The sequence below is a fragment of the Leptonychotes weddellii genome, chromosome 15 (genome assembly GCF_054177405.1).
Source record: "Leptonychotes weddellii isolate Sample4059 chromosome 15, ASM5417740v2, whole genome shotgun sequence".
NCBI lineage: Eukaryota > Metazoa > Chordata > Mammalia > Carnivora > Phocidae > Leptonychotes > Leptonychotes weddellii.
In genome coordinates this window covers 5698534-5719322 of record NC_138383.1, presented here as the reverse complement: position 1 = coordinate 5719322, position 20789 = coordinate 5698534, and the positions used below count along the sequence as shown (strand labels likewise).

The following is a 20789-nucleotide window of genomic DNA, read 5'->3' as shown; positions in this document are numbered from 1 at the left end:
TATTTTTAAGTAATAGCTACACCCAACGTGGGGCTCAAACTCACATCCCTGTGGTAAAGAGTCGCAGTCTCTACCCATTGAGCCAGCCAGGCACCCCAGACCTAGAGCTTACTTTAAAAAAATAAAAGAAAAAGTAAATTAATTTTAAAAAATAGGGGTGCCTGGGTGGCTCAGTCATTAAGCGTCTGCCTTCAGCTCAGGTCATGATCCCAGGGTCCTGGGATCGAGTCCCGCATCGGGCTCCCTGCTCCGCGGGAAGCCTGCTTCTCCCTCTCCCACTCCCCCTGCTTGTGTTCCCCCTCTTGCTGTGTCTCTCTCTGTCATATAAATAAATAAAATCTTAAAAAAAAAATTTTTTTTAAAAATAAATGATAATTCATACTTTTTTTTTTTTTGATAGAGAGAGAGCAGGCATGCGAGTGGGGAGTTGGGGGCAGAGGGAGAGGGAGAGAGAAAATCTTAAGCAGGCTCCATGCCCAGTGTAGAGGCTTACGCGGGGCTTGATCTCATGACTCTGAGATCATGACCTGAGCCAAAATCAAGAGTTGGACGCTTGGGCACCTGGGTGGCTGAGTTGTTAAGCGTCTGCCTTTGGCTCAGGTCATGATCCCAGGGTCCTGGGAGCTAGTCCCACATCGGGCTCTCTGCTCCGTGGGAAGCCTGCTTCTCCCTCTCCCACTCCCCCTGCTTGTGTTCCCTCTCTCGCTGTGTCTCTCTCTGTCAAATAAATAAAATCTTAAAAAAAAAAAAAAGTTTAGGGTGCCTGGGTGGCTCAGTCGGTTAAGTGTCTGCCTTTGGCTCAGGTCATGAGCCCAGGATCCTGGGATCAAGTCCCGAATTGGGCTTCCTGCTCAGCAGGGAGTCTGCTTCTCCCTCTACTGTTCCCCCTGCTTGTGATCTCTCTCTCTCTCTCTCGAATAAATAAATAAAATCTTAAAAAAAGTTTAAAGTGAGTTCTTGTATGAGGGTAGTGGTGATTGATGTTAAATTTTTTCTGTTTTAGAAAAATCAGAGACCGAGCCAGGCTGCCCCTTTATCTATATCATCCGAAAGGATATAGATGTTTACTCTCAGATCTTGAGAAAACTCTTCAATGAATCCCATGGAATCTTTGTGGGCCTCCAGAGAATTGAAGAAGAGTTGACTGGAAAATCCAGAAAAGCTCAGTAAGTAGGCTGCTGATAGGTGCTGAAGTCCACAAGTAAATTGTGAAAACCAAATGAAATGCATTGTTGTCCTTTTTTTTTCCTTAAGATTTTATTTATTTGGGGAGGGGGAGCGAGCACAGGGGTGGGGGGGAGGGGTAGAGGGCGAGGGAGAAGCGGACTCCCTGCTGAGCAGGGAACCCAATGTGATGAGGCGCAGGGCTCCATTTCAGTACCCTAGGATCCTGACCTGGGCTGAAGACAGACGCTTAGCCAACTATGCCACCCAGGCGCCCCTAGAACTGTTTTTCTTGCTAAAGATTGCGTCTTAGTAACTAAACAAATTACTTTCTTGTGGATATTTGTTTAGTTTCGTCATTTCCTTATTTATTTATTTATTTATTTAAGATTTTATTTATTTATTTATTTGAGAGAGAGAGAAACAGCATGAGAGGGGAGAGGGTCAGAGGGAGAAGCAGGTTCCCCGCTGAGCTGGGAGCCCGATGTGGGACTTGATCCCAGGACTCCGGGATCATGACCTGAGCCGAAGGCAGTCGCCCAACCAACTGAGCCACCCAGGCGCCCCTCGTCATTTCCTTTTTTAAAGACTTTATTTTGAACTAATTTTGGACTTACAGAAAAGGTACAAAAATAATAGATTCCTGCACATTCCTCACCCAGCTTTGTTACGTTAATATCTACATAACCATACTATTGTTACTTAAACCAGGAAACTTACATCAATGCATTATGATTCAAGACTTCATTTGAATTTCACCAGTTTTTCCACTAAGGTCCTTTTTTCTCCTCTACAACTCAGGTTGCATTTACTCTTTTTTTTTTTTTAAAGATTTTCATTTATTTATTTGACAGAGAGAGACACAGCGAGAGAGGGAACACAAGCAGGGGGAGTGGGAGAGGGAGAAGCAGGCTCCACGCAGAGCAGGGAGCCCGATGTGGGACTCGATCCCAGGACTCTGGGATTATGACCTGAGCCGAAGGCAGTCGCTTAACCGACTGAGCCACCCAGGCGCCCGCATTTACTCTTTAATGACCTTGACACTTTTGAAAAATATTGACCAGTTATTTTGGTGACTATCCGTCCATTTGGGTTTCTCTGATGTTTTCTCATGATTGGAGAAAAGTTACATTTTTTTTAAGGTTATTCATTTTTAGTAAGAATACCACAGAACTGGTATGATGTGTCCTCAGTATGTCGTATCATAGGGTTCATGATGTTGATGTTTTATACTGGTTTTGTTGACGTTGATCACTTGGTTAATGTGGTTTCTACTGGGTTTCTTCACTATAAAGTTACTGTCTTTCCCTTTGTAACTAGTAAGTATTTGGAGCAGAAACTTTGAGATTATGCAAATCCTATTTCTCCTTAAATTTTCAACCACTAGTTTTAGTGTCCATCAGTGGATCTCATCTGCAACAATTAATATCAGTATGGATTCATGGGTATTTATTTTACCCCCTGGGTTATCTCATGTGTTACTTATTTTGATGCTCAAGTTGTTCCAGCTTTGGCTGTTAGGAACTCCTTCAGGTTGGTTCCTGTCTTTGAGCAAGCTCCTGTCTTCTATTGAGAACTTACTTGCTTTTTGTCACCACAAGATACAGCAGGCTTATCTTGTATGTCATTTCATTTTTTGTAGATTGGTCCGAGTGAGTAAGAACTACCGATCAGTCATAAGGGCATGTATGGAGGAAATGCACCAGGTTGCAAGTAAGGATTTTATGTGTGTACATGTGATAGTAATTGAAATGTTTATCTGGCTGTAAATACTGCAAGGTAGAATCTATTTGACTTTCCAGTTTAAAACTCTTACTTCCTGTCTTACATAATTCTTTTTTTTTTTTTTTTACAAATTCTTTTTTTTTTTTTTTTAAGATTTTATTTATTTATTTGACAGAGAGAGACACAGCGAGAGAGGGAACACAAGCAGGGGGTAGTGGGAGAAGGAGAAGCAGGCTTCCCGCAGAGCAGGGAGCCCGATGCGGGGCTCGATCCCAGGACCCTGGGATCATGACCTGAGCCGAAGGCAGATGCTTAACGACTGAGCCACCCAGGCGCCCCTGTCTTACATAATTCTTAAGTTTTTGGCAGTTTTCTTTTTTTTTTTTAAGATTTTATTTATTTGACAGAGAGACAGCCAGAGAGGGAGCACAAGCAGGGGGAGCGGGAGAGGGAGAAGCAGGCTTCCCACCGAGCAGGGAGCCCGATGCTGGGCTTGATCCCAGGACCCTGGGATCATGACCTGAGCCGAAGGCAGACGCTTAACGACTGAGCCACCCAGGCGCTCCTTTTGGCAGTTTTCTTGAGTACGTTTTTCTTTTTTCTTTTTTTTTAAGATTTTATTTCTTTGACAGAGACACAACGAGAGAGGGAACACAAGAGGGGGGGTGGGAGAGGGAGAAGCACGCTTCCCGCGGAGCAGGGAGCCTGATGCGGGGCTCGATCCCAGGACCCTGGGACCATGATCTGAGCCGAAGGCAGACGCTTAACGACTGAGCCACCCAGGCACCCCTTGAGTACATTTTTCAAGTTAGAGCGTATTGAGTCGACAGGTGTGAGACTGAGGGCCAAATTAACAATCTTTAAAAATCACATTCTTGGTTCTTTAACCTTGGTGATTTTTCTTTTCTTTCTTTCTTTCTTTCATTTATTTAGAGAGAGCATGTGTGAGTATTGAGGGAGGGGCAGAGGGAGAGAGAGTCTTAGACTCTGTGCTGATCTCAGAGCCTGACTTGGAGCCTGAACTAAAGATCCTGAGATCATGACCTGAGCTGAAACCAAGAGTTGTTCACTTAACCAACTGTGCCACCCAAGCACCCCTAACCTTGGTGATTTAAAGTCACCATAACCATGAGAGCCCCGTGACTCCTGGATGCTGAGTAGAGTCTTTTATAACCTGATGGTCTCTGGTTGCAATTTGCAGTTGAGAGTGTCACTTGTAACTTGAGGGTGTCGGGTTTGCAAATCATTTATCTGCAACAGAGATATTAAGCATTTTTAAAAAATCTATAGTGAAGGGGTGCCTGGGTGGCTCAGTCAGTTAAGCATCCGACTCTTGGTTTCGGCTCAGGTCATGATCTCAGGGTTGTGAGATTAAGCCTTACATCGGGCTGAGTGTGAGCCTGCTTAAGATTCTCTCTTCCTCTGCTCCCAACCCCCCCCCACCATATGCGCTCTTAAAAAATAAAAATCTGTAGTGAAAATGGGTGATCATTAGCGGAAACAAAGGCATAAGCCAAAGAACCTGGTATATGAAGGTATAACTATGAGACTAAAAGTTTCATTCCTCACTTAAAATGTTTGTGTGTTGTTAGTTGCTGCTAAAGATCCAGCCAGTGGTCGCCAGTTCAGCAGCCAGGTAAGGGGGGGCCACCTTTGTTGTCCAGCTGGCACCATTATGTCCTTCTGTGTCCTTAGCACCCACCTAGGGTGACTTTGCAATCATTATTTTTGTTGTTGTTTGTTTTGTTTTTTAAAGATTTGGGGGAGAGAGAGAGTCTGAGCAGGGGGAGGGGAACGGGAAGAGGGGGAGAGAGAGAATCTCCAGCAGGCTCCCAGCTGAATAGTGAGCCCGATGAGCTAGATGCAGGGCTTGATCCCACGACTCTAATATCGTGACCTGATCTGAAATCAAGAGTCGGACACAACCTACCTGAGCCACCCAGGTGCCCCACAATCATTGTTTTTGCAGAAGTCTTTTCTTTCCAGCTAGATAGACAACTCTTTGGGGGTGGTAAGGATCATCTTGAACTTCCTGGTGCCCCCTTCAAGGCCATAGCACATGGAAGACAAGGGTGTGCTTGATAAGTACTTGTATGAGTTTCTAGTTTCTTTTTTTTTTTTTCTATTTATTTATTTGAGAGAGAGATCGAGAGAGCACAAGCAGGGGGAAGGGCAGAAGGAGAAATGGACTCCCTGCTGAGTAGGAAGTCTGATACGGGGCTCGATCCCAGGACCCTGGGATCGTGACCTGAGCCGAAGGCAGATGCTTAACCGACAGAGCCACACGGGTGCCCTGAGTTTCCAGTTCTTATGGGAAATGTCAATCCTGACCACATTGTGTCACCTGAGATAGTGAGCTGAGCTTTTGGAATCACTAATTATTTTTATAAACTGTACTCAGCTCATGAACCCAGTATTTTTACTGAGTTGTTTACTTTAGTTGGAGCTGGAAGATGAGTGAAAGAATTCTCTCTATTCAGTAGAATGTTGACAGTGTTCAGACTCCGTAGTGAATAGGGACTAGTGCACTGTGTCTGTTGCGGTCTAGTGCACAGTCAGCAAAGCATTTGTTTTCCCTTATGAATAAGGTAGTCTGTGTTTGTGTATGAAAGGATGATGGGGAAGAGGAGACTGCATGTTCCTAAGGGCAGGGTCCAGACCTGATTTATTTTTGGGTCTTATATTGGGTTTGACTTTTAATAGACTTTCTTAAACTTTAGTCCCTTGAATATCAACTTCACAGTTTTTCTGTATCTGTAGAATTTTTAATATTATTTACTGAATATTTTTCTAAGAATCATCTCCCATTTACTTAGAGCCTCTTTCTAAATCAAAATATTCATGAAGACCTTGGGCGTGATGAGCTAATTATATTCTTCTATAATGTACATTTTTTTTTTTTAAGATTTTATTTATTTATTTGACAGAGAGAGACACAGTGAGAGAGGGAACACAAGCAGGGGGAGTGGGAGAGGGAGAAGCAGGCTCCCCGCAGAGCAGGGAGCCCGATGCGGGACTCGATCCCAGGACCCTGGGATCATGACCTGAGCTGAAGGCAGTCGCTTAACCGACTGAGCCACCCAGGCGCCCCCTATAATGTACATTTAAACTAAAACAAGAACCATTAAAATAAAAAAAAAAATGTTAGTCTGCCTACCACCCCCTAAAATTTACTCACTGGCTTCCCTGTGGGAAACCCTGCCATAGGAATATTCAGTAGTTGTTCAGTTAATAATGAATGAATGTCATATGATTCAAGCCCTGCTTCTTCATTCCTTTGCTCTAAGAGAAATGTCAGGAATGTTTTCAGTTAAAACTTTGTCTACATTTCTTCCTTAGGTCTCCATTTTGTCAGCAATGGAGCTCATTTGGAACCTTTGTGAGATTCTTTTTATTGAAGTAGCCCCAGGTGAGCATGGAATCACCCCTTCACAACATCAAAGGTGTCCCCCTGCCCTTTCCTCTGTCTTTCCTGCGTGTTGTGATGAGCGAGCGCTTTATTGCCAAGGATGCTCTTTTCCTCACTTTTCATCAGTGTAATCAGTAGAAAGCTGTACATAACACCAAGGAAGTCTGCCATTTTGTCAGATACTACAAAAAAAAGTGAGAAAGAATGCCTTCTGAAAACCTAAGATGTTGGTCAGGTGACCCCTGAAAAACACCAGGAAAGCATACTGGACTAGTGTGTGACAGGGGTGGTCAAGATTCATATGGTGGACTGGTCAAGCTTAAGAGTTTTTGGAAAGTCAGGGGAGAGGCATGGTAATGGGTTCTTCCTCCCAGCCTCAGAAAGAACCAACTCTGTCCACTCCTTGATCTCAGACTTCAGGCCTCCAGAAATGTGCAATAATAAATATTGGTTGTTTAGAATTAAAAATAAAAATTAAAAGAAAGGAAAAATGTTTTAGGGATGTGAGGAGGGATTAGATGGTGGGAGGCAAAGTCACTGGGAGAATTCTGTCTACAGTGATTGGGGAGGGGGCAGCCCTACATGTGAACTGTCCACTCTGAATTATTCCATGTTCTTGAACTAAATTGTGGTCGGTCTGGTATCCTGGCATGAGTGGGCTCTCTGTGGTGGTGCTGCAGGCTTTTTTTCATTCTCTTGATGGTTTATGTTTGCTGTTATCCATAAATGAGTGTTAATAATCTCTGTGCAGTCATAGGTTTTACTCATACTCCCGCTAAAGCCCTAAGCAATGTGAAATTAAAATTAGTTGTTTCTATGTTTACCTCCTCCAGTATATTTTAAGGGCTGTTGCTATGTTTTTATCATACCTAGCACTAGTCAGTAGCAATCCCTAAGTGGCCATTCCTTACATAGCCATAGAGTACCGCATAGTCATGAAGAATTGGGGGTGGAGGGGGAGGGGAGATTCAGCCCTTTGGAAAATTCATGAAAGGTAGAGCTGCCTAGCTCAGAGGAGCTATTCGTAAAGGTCCATTTGCTAGTCCAGCCATTTATCTAGGACCATATGGTGCCCACTGAAGTGGGATAAACTACTTCCTATATAGGCATCTTGTTTGCCCTACATTTTCTGTCTGTACATTGGGCAAGTGGAATTTGCTGCAGACAAAACTGAGGTTTTTGTGTGTAACAAGAGTCTTTCCTCCCAGCCGGCCCTCTCCTTCTTCACCTCCTTGACTGGGTCCGACTGCATGTGTGTGAAGTGGACAGTTTGTTGGCAGATGTCCTGGGCAGTGAGAATCCAAGCAAACATGAGAGCTTCTGGAAGTTGGTAAGCATCTCCTGCAGGCCGGGCCTTCCTGCCTTCTACCTCATGGTCTGTTTTTCCCAGTGCTTGCAGGCGGGCCTGGGGATTGCCTGCTGAGCCTGCTCACGCTCGGACTGGCTCCTTGGGTCTGATTATGGAGATGCTCTTAGATCTTTTCTTCCCTGCTCCACAGGAGAGTTTAGAACTAAGTTGTTTTGTAAGAAAAGTAATGCTTTGTAGACTTTCCAGTGAGCAGGGACATTTAATTTCTTTGTGAATCTAAGGAAGAGAAGACGTGATAAAACTGTTTGATAGAAGCTGGAGGGGGTAGGAGATTAAATGAGCAGGAGGGGTTTTGAGGTGATAGAAATGTTCTAAAACTGGATTGTAGTGATGGTGCACAACTCTGTAAACTCACTACTTAAATAGATGAATGTTTATAGTGTATAAATTATAGCTCCGTATAGCTATTAAAAACAAAAAGATTGATGATCCTGGAGTCATTTTGGATTATCAGTTTGGAAGTCAGCATGTGTATTGGGGTTGTGACTGTGTGTGGGTGGGTAGATATTATGTATTCTGTACTTACTGACCTGTGACCCAATTGGTAGGGACTGGGGAGAAGAGTGCTAGTTGACCTGAATAATGGAAAGTTGATTAGACTATAAAATCTGGAATTCCAGTAAAGAATTATAGCCTTTGATGCTATTTCTGGGCATTTTGTTGCTGAGATCTGTGCAAGTGAGGGGAGAGTCTTTGTTCAGTATTGGGCCCAGATTTTGAGTCTCTGATTCATTCACTGAGTATTTATTGAGTGCTCCTGTTTGCAAGGCAGTGAGGAAACAACCATGACCAAAGTGGGCAAAGATTACTGCCCTTAGGAAGTTTACATCCTGGGTGGAGAGACAGGAAATAAACACAGCAACAAGTAAAATATGTAGCATGCCTAACAGAGAGGCACTGTGGTATGGAGAGCAGTAAAGCCAACCTGGGGAATTGGCAATTCTAGAGCTGGGGAATCAAGGAAGGCCTCCCTCATGAGGTGATGTGGGGGGAGGGGCATTGGGCCAAAGGAGGGGAAAGTGTTGTAGACAGTGAGACCTGCAAACGCTCTCACCTGGAGGCCCAGTGGGATCAGGAGCAGCGTGAGCAAGGGCAGGAGTTGGGGAGGTAAGGGCAGAGTCACAGGATCAGATTGGAGGGGTCCCTGGACTGTCCTAAGGACTTTAACTTTGAGAGAGGCGGTAGAGCAGAGTGGTGAGACATGGTCTGCAGTGCCAGACTGCCAGAGTTAGCATCCCAGTTCTGCCTCTTTCTAGCTGTGGGGTCTTAAATGTGTTACTTAACAGCCTTTAGTTTCTTTTTCTGTATAGTGCAGATAATAATAAGATTATGTTTAAAATTATGATTAGGGCGCTTGGGTGGCTCAGTCAGTTAAGCCTGATTTCAGCTCAGGTCATGATCTCGGGGTCCTGGAATTAAGTCTCACATCAGGTCTCCCCACTCGTGCTCCTCCCTCTCCCTCTCCTTCTGCCCCTCGCCCCACTCGTGCTCTCTCTCAAATAAATGAAATCTTGAAAAAAAATTGTTATGATTAAAGGACATATATGTGTGTAAGCTAGTTGATGGACGCAACCCCTGAGTCAGATGGGGTGAGGGGGCATTGGAGAGCTGAGTATTCCCACTGTGATTGGATGTAGGTGTTCAAGGCTCTCTGGCTGCCCTACAAAGGATGGAGCAAGGGTGGAAGCAGAGACCAGTCTGGAGGCTATGGTACTAAACCAGGCAAAGATGGTGGTGACTTGGACAAGGATGGGTGCCGAACAGAGGAGGTGGTGAAAAGTGATTAGATTCTGGATGCGGTTTACAGATACTGTTGATGGGATTGGCTAATAGATTAGATGTGTGTTTGTAAGAAATAGGAGAATGTGGGAAGATCAGGTTGGTGAGTTGGAAGCAGCCAGGTGTTTACTTTTAGACATGCTACGTTTAAGATGCCCATGAGGTCCAAGTGGAGACACTGTGTCGGCAGTAAGGTATACAAGTCTGGAATCCAGAGAAGGAAGTGCAGGCTAGGGAGAAGTTGGGGATTTGTCAGCATATATATCTTTGGCTTTTTTGAGCATGACTTAGTATGGGAAATGTTACTTTGTATGTTTTACGTATTTGTTAGTGTGTATATACTGTTGGTTGTCATTATTCACGACCGTTAAGGTCTATAAAGTTGTCTGGAACATTGTTATTACTGATTACTGTAATACAGGATTCTTGCAGCCTCTGATCCCATTTTTGTCAGGTGATCAGTATATAACTTTGTTTTATGTATGGTTTTGCTTAGAGACACCTTATTTAGTATATACTGTTGACTCATTAACATTGATCTCATGGCCAACAACACTGTAGTGCATGCCTGAATGAAGCTTATCTAACACACATTTTCTCCCTGTGGGCCATCATCCCTTCTTAGCACTTAGCACTTAGTATGGCATTTCAGCACTATGCTTGGGGCTCAGCAAAAAGCACCACAATACAAAAAAAGTGGCACTAGGTAGATCCTGAAAAAGACACTTGTTTAGGGCGCCTGGGTGGCTCAGTTGGTTGAGCGACTGACTGCCTTCGGCTCAGGTCATGATCCTGGAGTCCCTGGATCGAGTCCCCCATCGGGCTCCCTGCTCAGCAGGGAGCCTGCTTCTCCCTCTGACCCTCCCCCCTCTCATGTGCTCTCTCTCTCTCGCATTCTGTCTCAAAAAAAAAAAAAAAAAGACACTTGTTTAGTGTGAGAGTTGATACAAGAAGGTAGAGCGCCCCACCTTGTTCAACCTCAGCTGGGAACGTGCACATCAAGTGACTCCGTTTTTGCCACTCTGCACATGTCCACAAGTAATGGTGAAAGTACCTCACGTATTGATTTTGGGGTTACAAATGTTAACAAGTAGGCAAATTCACAAATATGGAATCTCTGAATAAAGAGGGTTGACTATTTATATTGAGTGTATGTGTGTGTTTGTATATTTGAACTGAACCAATCTTTACTTGATGTACTATGTCATTTTCTGTTTTCTATTTCATTCATTCATTCATTACATAAATTCTACATCCAGTGTGGGGCTTGAACTCATGACCCTGAGATTAAGAGTTGCATGCTCTACCGACTGATCTAGCCAGGCATCCACATTTCATTTATTTTTTAAAAAGTTGGTTGCAGTCTGTAATGGGTTACAACATGCAGTTTGAAAAGCATGATCCAGGTTAAAACCCTTAGACTAGATGACTTAGATTACTGCTGGAGGGAAGGAACCATCACACTTCCATAAGGCTAGGAGGCCCAAGTGTGGATTGAAGAGACTGGCTTCCGGGCCTGCGTGAATGTTCATGCTCTTGTGTGTCCTCCCAGGTGACCATCTTGGTACTACAGGGCCGGCTGGACGAGGCTCGGCAGATGCTCTCCAAGGAAGCCGACGCCAGCCCCTCCTCTGCAGGCATGTGCCGAATCCTAGGGGACCTGATGAGGACAATGCCCGTTCTCAGTGTATGTGGGAGCAGCCCTGCTCTGCTGGGTCACAAGAGAGGGGTTCGTTCATTAAGCACAAGGGGTTTCTATGGCGATGGCATCTCACTGTGTCTCTCCCCTTAGCCTGGTAACACCCAGACGCTGACAGAGCTGGAGTTGAAGTGGCAGCACTGGCATGAGGAATGTGAGCGTCACCTCCAGGACAGCACGTTTGCTGCCAGTCCTCACCTGGAGTCTCTCTGCAAGGTCTGTGGAAAGGAAGTCTAGGTTGGGGTCCAAGTTGGGGCTGTGACATCCAGCACAGCAACGGCAGGAACATGATCCTCTTTGGACAAGGCTATCCATCAGCTCTGCCAGGAAGGAAGAGCTTTCAGAGCAGATGCTCTAGTTGAGATCAGGAGAGATTTTTTGTTATATTGTTTAGATTTTATTTATTTATTTGAGAGAGAGCACGCACAAGAGAGCATGAGTTGGGGGGGGTGGGGTTGGAGAGAGAGGGAGAAGCAGGCTTCTCGCGGAGCAGAGAGCCTGATGCAGGGCTCGATCCTAGGACCTCAGGATCATGACCTGAGCCAAAGGCAGGCGCTTCACCGATTGAGCCACCCAGGCACCCTGAGATCAGGAGAGTTAACAGAGAAGTTGGCTCTGGAACTGAGGTAAAAAATCTCTTTCCTTAGATCATGCTGGGAGATGAAGCTGCCTTGTTGGAGCAGAAGGAGCTTCTGAATAACTGGTATCATTTCCTAGTGACCCGGCTCCTGTACTCTCATCCCACAGTAAAACCCATTGACCTGCACCTCTATGCCCAGGTGAGCCTGAACTCCCAAGGGATGGTGGTGGGGAGTAGGAATCCTGCGGGCTAGGTCATTTTCAGTGTGCGGCCTCTTTGAGTTGAACCTCCCTGGAGAACAGGAAGGGTCTTCCCTTTGCCCCTCCCTCCTCCTTTTAAGTTTATTTTTTTTAGTAATCTCTACCCCAAACGTGGGGCTCAAACTCAAGACTCTAGAGATCATGAGTCGCACGTTTTTCCAGCGAGCCAGCCCTTCCTTTGGCCCTTTTTGAAGGACCCCATCACCCTTCTCCAGGGTTCCCTACACAGCAGCCCTGCCTGACCCCTTGAGTCTCTGCTTCCGTCTGGGAATTGAGTGGGTCACCACCTTTCCACAGTCCAGCCTTGACCTGTTTTTGGGAGGTGAGAGCAGCCCAGAACCCCTGGACAACATCTTGTTGGCAGCCTTTGAGTTTGACATCCACCAAGTGATCAAGGAGTGCAGGTAGGAATTGCTGTGCCACCACCTTTTCTGTCTTTACGTGTGCAGTTCAGTGACACAAAGTATAGTCAGAGTGTTTTGCAACCGTCACCCCATCCTTTCTTAGAATGTCTTCTTCCTTCTTACTGGTGTCTTTAACTTTCTTCCCACACACATGCTCCCCTCCTGAGCCACATGGAGGTAGATAATGGCTTCTCTCTGGACAAGCTTGGGGACCTTCCTGAGGCTTGAGGGCTACTGTATTTATAACAGTTTTCATTTCAGGGATGTTTACTTGAACAACGTTGCAGTAAATTACTTTGATACTTATTTATTTATTTTTAAAAGATTTTCTTTATTTGAGAGAGAGACCACAAGAGGGGGGAGCGGGAGAGGGAGAAGCAGACTCCCCGCTGAGCAGGGAGCCCGATGTGGGACTCGATCCCAAGATTCCAGGATCATGACCTGAGCCGAAGGCAGTCACTTAACCAACTGAGCCACCCAGGCGCCCTACTTTGATATTTAAAATCCAGAAAAAGCCAGCAAGCCTATTTCTTGGAACTTGATGGCTATGCAGACTGCCTTAAGGGAGAGCACTTCTCAGTAGTCTCACTCTCTAGTGAGCCACGGCCTGCTATCCCAGCAGGCTCCGGGCTGAGTCTGTTTAGAGCAGGGATTCTACACCACCCCTCTCCTCAAAAGGGTGTCTTGTCAGTGCATTGAACCTTCAGCAAGGCGGGAAAGGGAGTGTCAGACATAATGAATCAAAGGTACAGCTTGTCAGGAATTTCCATATATAGTAAGTCAGACACAGTTTGGCGTCCCTTGTGCAGCCCGGACAAGTGGGTATTGCATTGAAGACTCCTGGAAGGGAGACTGTTGGGAACTACAGCAGACGGCCTTGCTCAGTATCAAATTCACTGACCTCTACTGGATCTTTTTCAGTAGATCTGGGCAATGGGAAGGGATCCCCTCCTGCTATGCTCCTCCTGTTTGAGCCAGAACAAAGCCGGAGCTTGAAGAAAATGGTGCTAGATTTGGAGAAAGAAAACCAGGTTTTGTGTCCATATTCTTTTCACAGACGTGTAGCTGGAGCTGGAAGATGACTTACGGAATTCAGCTGGTGGGGGGTGGGGCACCTACACAGAGTGGTTAGGTGAGAGTAACTTACAAAGGTGCACACATACATGTTGTTATTTGGCTTTGTCATTATCTCTGCCTATAATTCGAAGTAATGGGCATTCCTAAATACACTGTCTGTTATAGCAGTGGGTTATTTCCACCAGGGCTTCCTTCATAAGCCACATCTGAATTTTTGGAAACAAATCAGATTTGAGCAAAACCAGGAGGGATAACGAAAGGGGAAAGCACACTGTTCTCTGCAGTGACAGTAGAAAAAAGAGAGGGGTGCCAGTGAAGAAGAGTGACTTTCATGAATGCCACAGAAAATGGCATCACCCTCCTGCCAGTCACACATAAGGAAGGATCAGGCTCTCAGTCCCTTAGTCTGGGCATCTCTTTGTCCTGGCAAGCAGGAAAGGGTCTAAAGTATTTCTGTTTCCTATAAATTTTGGAGCTTGGGTTTTCTTTCTTTTTTTAAAGATTTTATTTATTTATTTGACAGAGAGAGAGAGCAGGAACACAAGCAGGGGGAGTGGGAGAGGGAGAAGCAGGCTTCTTGCCGAGCAGGGAGCCCGATGTGGGGCTTGATCCCAGGACCCTGGGATCATGACCTGAGCCGAAGGCAGACGCCTAATGACTGAGCCACCCAGGTGCCCCAGAGCTTGGGTTTTCTGATCAGGAAGCTACTTCCTACTCTATTTTGAAAGTGGTACTGTAATGCAAGTCCTGGGACCTTATTTCAGATATTGGTGGAAAGGCTGAAGTATTTTCAGAGAGAGTAGCAGAGTTTTAGAAATGTGCCCTCCTGGGTGGGGAAGGATTGGATTTGAGGTCTTGTGAGCACTTGGTTTCTCCTGAGTTATACCACTCAGACCCACGCTGGGTTCCTGGGAAAGTGGTGAACATCTGGAATTAGGCCAGTGGGCTGGTGGTGTAGGGAAGTCTTGCTGCTTTCTTTGGGTGTGATGTCAGTTGGGTTCATGACTACCTTGTAAAGGGGAACGAGGGGAATACTTTTTAAAGGTGCTACAAGGGAGGTTTTTTTTTTTTTTTTTTAAAGATTTTGTGTATTTGACAGCACAAGTGGGGCAGTGGCAGGTGGGGTGAGAAGCAGGCTCCCCACTGAACAAGGAGCCCAGTGTGGGACTCAATCCCAGGACCCTGGGATCATGACCTGAGCCGAAGGCAGAAGCCCAACCCACTGAGCCACCCAGGCGCCCTAGAAGGGAGATTTCTAAATGGGCACCTGGTGATCCCCACGTTAAGTCAGCCAGACCGTTTGGGGCAGAAAGGGCAGTGAAGCGTTCTGAAGTAGAGCATAGGCCTTAGTTCATCAGCCCCTGCTGAAGGGCCACATGTTTGCCTGTTATCTCCACAGCTGAAAGGGGAAGTTGGGAATCCAAGTGCTCATCTTTTTTTTTTTTTTTTTAAAGATTTTATTTATTTATTTGAGAGAAAGAGAGCACAAGAGGGGGGAGCGGGAGAGGGAGAAGCAGACTCCCTGCTGAGCAGGGAGCCCGATGCGGGACTCGATCCCGGGACTCCAGGATCATGACCTGAGTCGCTTAACCAACTGAGCCGCCCAGGCGCCCTCCAAGTGCTCATCTCACCTCCCCCGCCGCCACCCCCGCAGCTTACAGCTTCCCCTAAAAGCCAGTTCTGTGCTATCTGGCAAAAGGAAACAGGGAGCTGGCACACACGCACCAAGAGCTGAGCAACATGGCAGTTTTCTGGTGCCCTTAAGGTCCTCCCAAAATAATGAGCTAGAAGGAAACAGGCTTCCTTCAAAAACTAAGAAGAGGCCCAGTTTAATGTTTTCCTAAATCTAGAATTTTCTTGCTGGAACTTTGGCCTGGCCCATAACTTTGGCTGCCGCGGGGCACAGACAGACCTTCACACGCCATTTGCAGCAGGTCCACGGGCGCCCGAGCTCAGCTGGGCAGTGGTTGCTGTAGAGCCACCGAAGCGAGAGAGGAGTTGGGGTGAGGGGGCAGCGGTGGCTCCATGCAGGGCAGACAGTCCGTTGGAGAGCTGCAGTCCTCCGGGTAAGACCTTCACCTGGCTGGTGTCCCCAGCTCCAGAGTTCTCTCTTTTCCAGCAGAGGCCATCCCAGAGCTGTTAGTTGAGCCTTCCTCAAACATCTTTGAATGATGGGGCTGTTTGCCTGGCCTACATAGAGCTTGCTTTTGGGGTTCTCCATCATAGTGTGTGAAGCTCCAAAATTTGTTGAGATTTATCTAGCTCTTCAGGGAGGGCGAATAGGCCTTGTTCAACATAAGCTTGTCTTGGTCACTCGAGCTGCGTCATTAGCTCTCTGCCTTCGGTGGTCGCTGGCCTGCAGCCTTAGAGGCTGCCGTATCCCCTCAGGGAGGTGCTTGAGGGCTGCCAGACTGGGGCGTGCTGTCACTGGCTGGCTGTGTCGTCGTAACCGTCAGCATCAGTCTGAGTAACAGCAGCTGTGTAGGCCAGATGTTGTGGAACCCCTTAAGAGAGGACCTTATATCAGATTGGAAGGTGAGGGAAAAATTCTTGAAGGAGGCTCCATTCAAGTTGAGTCCTGAAAAGTTCAGCAAAGAAAGTTCAGCAAAGAACATCAGAAAAGATCATTTTAGGCAGAGAGAAAAGCATGGGGAAAGGCACAGGCAGGAAAGAAAGAAGGCCTGTTACCTGCTGAAGGAACTGCCAACGTCTCTTAGAACCGAAAGACTAAGGGAGGGCTTGAGGTGACAGAGATCAGAAAGGAGTCAGATTAACAAGGACCAGAAGCCCGTGTGACTCAAACTATATATCTTACATCTTCTTTTTTTTTTTTTTTTAAAGATTTTATTTATTTATTTGAGAGAGAGAGAATGAGAGACAGAGAGCATGAGAAGGAGGAAGGTCAGAGGGAGAAGCAGACTCCCTGCTGAGCAGGGAGCCCGATGCGGGACTCGATCCCAGGACTCCAGGATCATGACCTGAGCCGAAGGCAGTCGCTTAACCAACTGAGCCACCCAGGCGCCCTTACATCTTCTTTATCCACTCATCAGTCGATGGACATTTGGGCTCTTTCCATAGTTTAGCTATTGTAGATAGGCTGCAATAAACATTGGGGTGCATGTACCCCTTTGAATTAGTATTTTTGTATCCTTTGGGTAAATACTTAGTAGTGCAATTGCTGGGTCATAGGATAGTTGTATTTTTTTTTTTTTTTTTTAAGATTTTATTTATTTATTTGACAGTGAGAGAGGGAACACAAGCGCGGGGAGAGGGAGAAGCAGGCTTCTTGCCGAGCAGAGAGCCCGATGTGGGGCTCAATCCCAGGACCCTGGGATCATGACCTGAGCTGAAGGCAGCCAATTAACGACTGAGCCACCCAGGTAGTTGCCCCGAGTAGTTGTATTTTTAACCTTTTTTTTTTTTTTTTTTTTTGGGTAAGTAAGCTCTGTACCTGGTGGTGGGCTTGAACTTGAGACCCCGAGATCAAGAGTTGTGCACACTACCAACTAAGCCAGGCGCCCCTTCTATTTTTAACTTTCTGAGAAACATCCATACTGTTTTCCACAGTGGCTGCAGCAGTTTGCATCCCCACCAACAGTGTACACGGGTTCCCCTTTCCCCACATCCTTGCCAACATCTGTTTGTGTTGTTGAGTTTAGCTGTTGTGACAGGTGTGAGCTGATAGTTCACTGTGGTTTTGATTTGCCATTGTTTTCAGTGTTAAACCATATTTTCCTCCTTTCTGTCCCAGCAGCTTCCCCTCACAAGGCCCTAAGTGAGCTGGCCAATGCTTACCTCGAAGTTTGAGTCACACGGGCTTCATTCTGAAGTAGGAACAAGACAGAGTTTCAACTGCAGGGCCTTTACACTGGCTGTTGCCCCTATTTTGGGAGGGCTCCTTTTCCTTGTCTTCCTTTGTCCTCCCCTCCTCCTCCAGCCCTCTGTTCAAATAACTACTCCCTTTTGATTCATTTTCTATATGGAGCTTATTCTAGGAGGGTGGACTGTGCATGTAGTGTATGTGGGAAGGCAACTTGTTTTTATGTCTTGTAGGTTTATTTTATTTTTTTCTTTTTTTAAAGCTTTTTATTTATTTGAGAGAGAACAGAGTGAGTGAGAACGCAAGGGGAGGGGAGAGGCAGAGGGAGAAACAGGCTCCCTGCTGAGCAGGGAGCCTTATGCAAGGCTCGATCCCAGGACCCTGGGATCATGACCTGAGCCGAAGACAGACGCTTAATTGAGCCATCCAGGCGCCCTATATCTTGTAGGCTTATATTTGCTTACCTCATTTAATATTTTTCCCTAGGACCAGCCATTTTTTTTTAAAGCTTTTCTTTATTAGTTTAAAATGCACGTGCCTGAGAGTGGGGTTGGGGGGCGGGCAGAGGGAGAAGGAGAGAGAATCTCAAGCAGACTCCTTGCTGAATGTGGAGCCTGATGGGGGGATCAGTCCATGACCCTGAGATCATGACCTGAGCCCAAATCAAGAGTTGGATGCTTAACCAACTGAGCCACCCAGGCACCCCATGGGACTGGCCACTTTTGATTTTATCCGTTACTTTTTTTTTTTTTTTTAAGATTTTATTTATCTATTGAAGAGAGAGCGCACAAGCAGGCAGGCGGAGCAGCAGGCAGAGAGAGAGGGAGAAGCAGGCTCTCCACCGAGCAGAGAGCCCCATGTGGGGCTCCATCCTGGGATCCTGGGATCACCACCAGAGCTGAAGGCTGACACTCAACCGAGTGAGCCACCCAGGCGCCACTTATCTGTTAGTTTTGAATTTTTCATAACTTCAGTTTCCAAAGATGGCTTCAGAGTCTCAAAACACGGTACTGGCCATTTTAATTCCTCCACTTTGGCAATGAAGCTAAGGTTAAAACGGTAACTGACCAGTCACTGAGTAGCAGAACTGGATTTGAATCAATTTGCAGTGCTGCTAAAGCAGGTCCATGGTGCTCAGTAAGCAGTTTAGTAGGGGATTAGTTATATGTTAACCTCAATCTCAGATTTACTGATTTTTATATTTATAGAGTGCTATTCAAAGGAATCTTTTTTTAAAGATTTTATTTATTTATTTGACACAGAGAGACAGCTAGAGAGGGAACACAAGCAGAGGGAGTGGGAGAGGGAGAAGCAGGCTTCTGGCCGAGCAGGGAGCCCGATGTGGGCCTCGATCCCAGGACCCTGGGATCATGACCTGAGCCGAAGGCAGACGCTTAACGACTGAGCCACCCAGGCGCCCGCAAAGGAATCTTTCTTTGAAGATTTTATTTATCTGAGAGGCGTAAGGGAGGGCACAAGTGGTGGGAGCACAAGTTGGGAGGGGCAGTGGAAGAGGGAGCAGCAGACTTCCCTCTTTGTAGGGAGCCCGATGTGGGGCTTGATTTCAGGACCCCGGGATCATGACCTGAGCCGAAGGTAGACGCTTAACCGACTGAGCCACCCAGGTGCCCCTAAAGGAATCTTTTTAAAGCAAATTTTATATCCATTTTCTCATTTTCTTTTTAAAATAGTGCAGCAGCTCCTGGGTGGCTCAGCGCCTGGGATCGAGCCCCATGTTGGGCTCTGTCTGCTCAGCAGGGAGCCTGCTTCTCTCTCTCCGTCTGCGTGCCACTGCCTGCTTGTGTGCTCTCTTTCTCTGTCAAATGGATGAATAAAATCTTAATAAATAAATAAATAATAAATAAAATAGTCCAGGGAGGCAAAAGATAAAATTACTTACATTTTTTAGATGAAGGGGATAGAGAGGTAGGGACTGACTGAAACTGTGATCTCAAGGACCATTTGTGGTACCTTTTTGTTAAACCACTGTCTAGTTGGTCATGATCCCAGGACCCTGGGATTGAGTCCCACATCAGGCTTCCTGCTCAGTGGGGAGTCTGCTTCTCCCTCTCCCTCTCCCCCTCCCCCCTGCTTGTGCTCGCTCTCTCAAATAAAATCCTTTTTTTTTTTTTTAAGTTTTTTTTTTTTTTTTAAAGATCCTATTTATTTGTGAGAGAGAGAATGAGAGACAGAGAGCACGAGAGGGAGGAGGGTCAGAGGGAGAAGCAGACTCCCCGCTGAGCAGGGAGCCCGATGCGGGACTCGATCCCGGGACTCCAGGATCATGACCTGAGCCGAAGGCAGTCGCTTAACCGACTGAGCCACCCAGGCGCCCTTTTTTAAGATTTTTATTTATTTGAGAGACAGTGATAGCAAGAGAGAGCACACGAGTGGGGAGGAGAGGGAGAGGCAGGTTCCCCAGCGAGCAGGGAGCCCGATGTGGGACTTGATCCCAGGACCCCGGAATTAAGACCTGAGCCGAAGGCAGATGCTTAACCGATGGAGCCACCCAGGCGCCCCTCAAAAAGAATCTTTAAAACAAAACAAAACACTGTCTAGGTAACCAAATGACAATATTCCATTGAATTACTGATACACAAAGACCTATGATGAAATTAGAATAATTAAGAGCAACAACAGTATCCAGTGAGTTGGGGTTTGTTTAGGGGGCTGCCATAAAGAGATATCCTATTTATAGGGACTAAGGTCAGGAAGTAACACAGCAGAATTGCAAAATTAGGAAAGCCATAGCTAAAGGAAAACCTGTACCAACAAAGTATCTTTAAAAACCTGAGGGGCGGGGCGCCTGGGTGGCTCAGTCGTTAAGCGTCTGCCTTCAGCTCAGGTCATGATCCCAGGATCCGGGGATCGAGCCCCACATCGGGTTCCCTGCTCAGCAGGAAGCCTGCTTCTCCCTCTCCCACTCCCCCTTCTTGTATTTCCTCTCTCACTGTGTCTTTCTCTCAAATAAATAAATAAAATCTTTAAAAAAAAAAAAAACCTGAGGGGCGCCTAGGTGGCTCAGTCGTTGGGGGTCTGCCTTCGGCTCGGGTTGTGATCCCAGGGTCCTGGGATCAAGCCCCACGTCGGGCTCCCTGCTCTTCGGGAGGCCTGCTTCTCCCTCTCCCACTCCCCCTGCTTGTGTTCCTGCTCTCACTGTCTCTCTCTCTCTCTGTCAAATAAATAAATAAATCTTAAAAACTTGAGCGTGATCGACTTTGTGTAGCACATAGTGAATTTACAGAACTCTTAGTATTCGAGGATGTAGAAATACAGGTGTTTTTGAAAATCGGCAGAGATAATTTATTTTTTTATTTTATTTTTATTTTAAATTTTGTTTGTTTGTTTGTTTGTTTTTTAAAGATTTTACTTATTTATTTGACAGAGAGAGACACAGAAAGAGAGGGAACACAAGCAGGGGGAGTGGGAGAGGGAGAAGCAGGCTTCCCGCAGAGCAGGGAGCCTGATGCGGCGCTCGATCCCAGGACCCTGCGACCATGACC

The 20789-nt window shown here is 46.2% G+C and overlaps 1 protein-coding gene across 2 annotated transcripts in view; it reads left to right on the top strand.

The window, feature by feature from the left end:
* Nucleotides 1-20789, top strand: part of NUP85 (nucleoporin 85) — a 34269-nt gene that overhangs the window by 6489 nt on the left and 6991 nt on the right. For both annotated transcript variants that reach the window (XM_081804531.1, XM_081804530.1), the window contains 9 exons: nucleotides 1004-1166; nucleotides 2807-2877; nucleotides 4482-4525; nucleotides 6229-6298; nucleotides 7507-7628; nucleotides 10999-11133; nucleotides 11239-11361; nucleotides 11793-11924; nucleotides 12283-12389. In XM_081804531.1, coding sequence (XP_081660657.1) covers nucleotides 2853-2877; nucleotides 4482-4525; nucleotides 6229-6298; nucleotides 7507-7628; nucleotides 10999-11133; nucleotides 11239-11361; nucleotides 11793-11924; nucleotides 12283-12389 — 758 coding nt within the window. In that variant the 5' untranslated portion in view covers nucleotides 1004-1166; nucleotides 2807-2852. The remainder of the gene's footprint in view (nucleotides 1-1003; nucleotides 1167-2806; nucleotides 2878-4481; nucleotides 4526-6228; nucleotides 6299-7506; nucleotides 7629-10998; nucleotides 11134-11238; nucleotides 11362-11792; nucleotides 11925-12282; nucleotides 12390-20789) is intronic.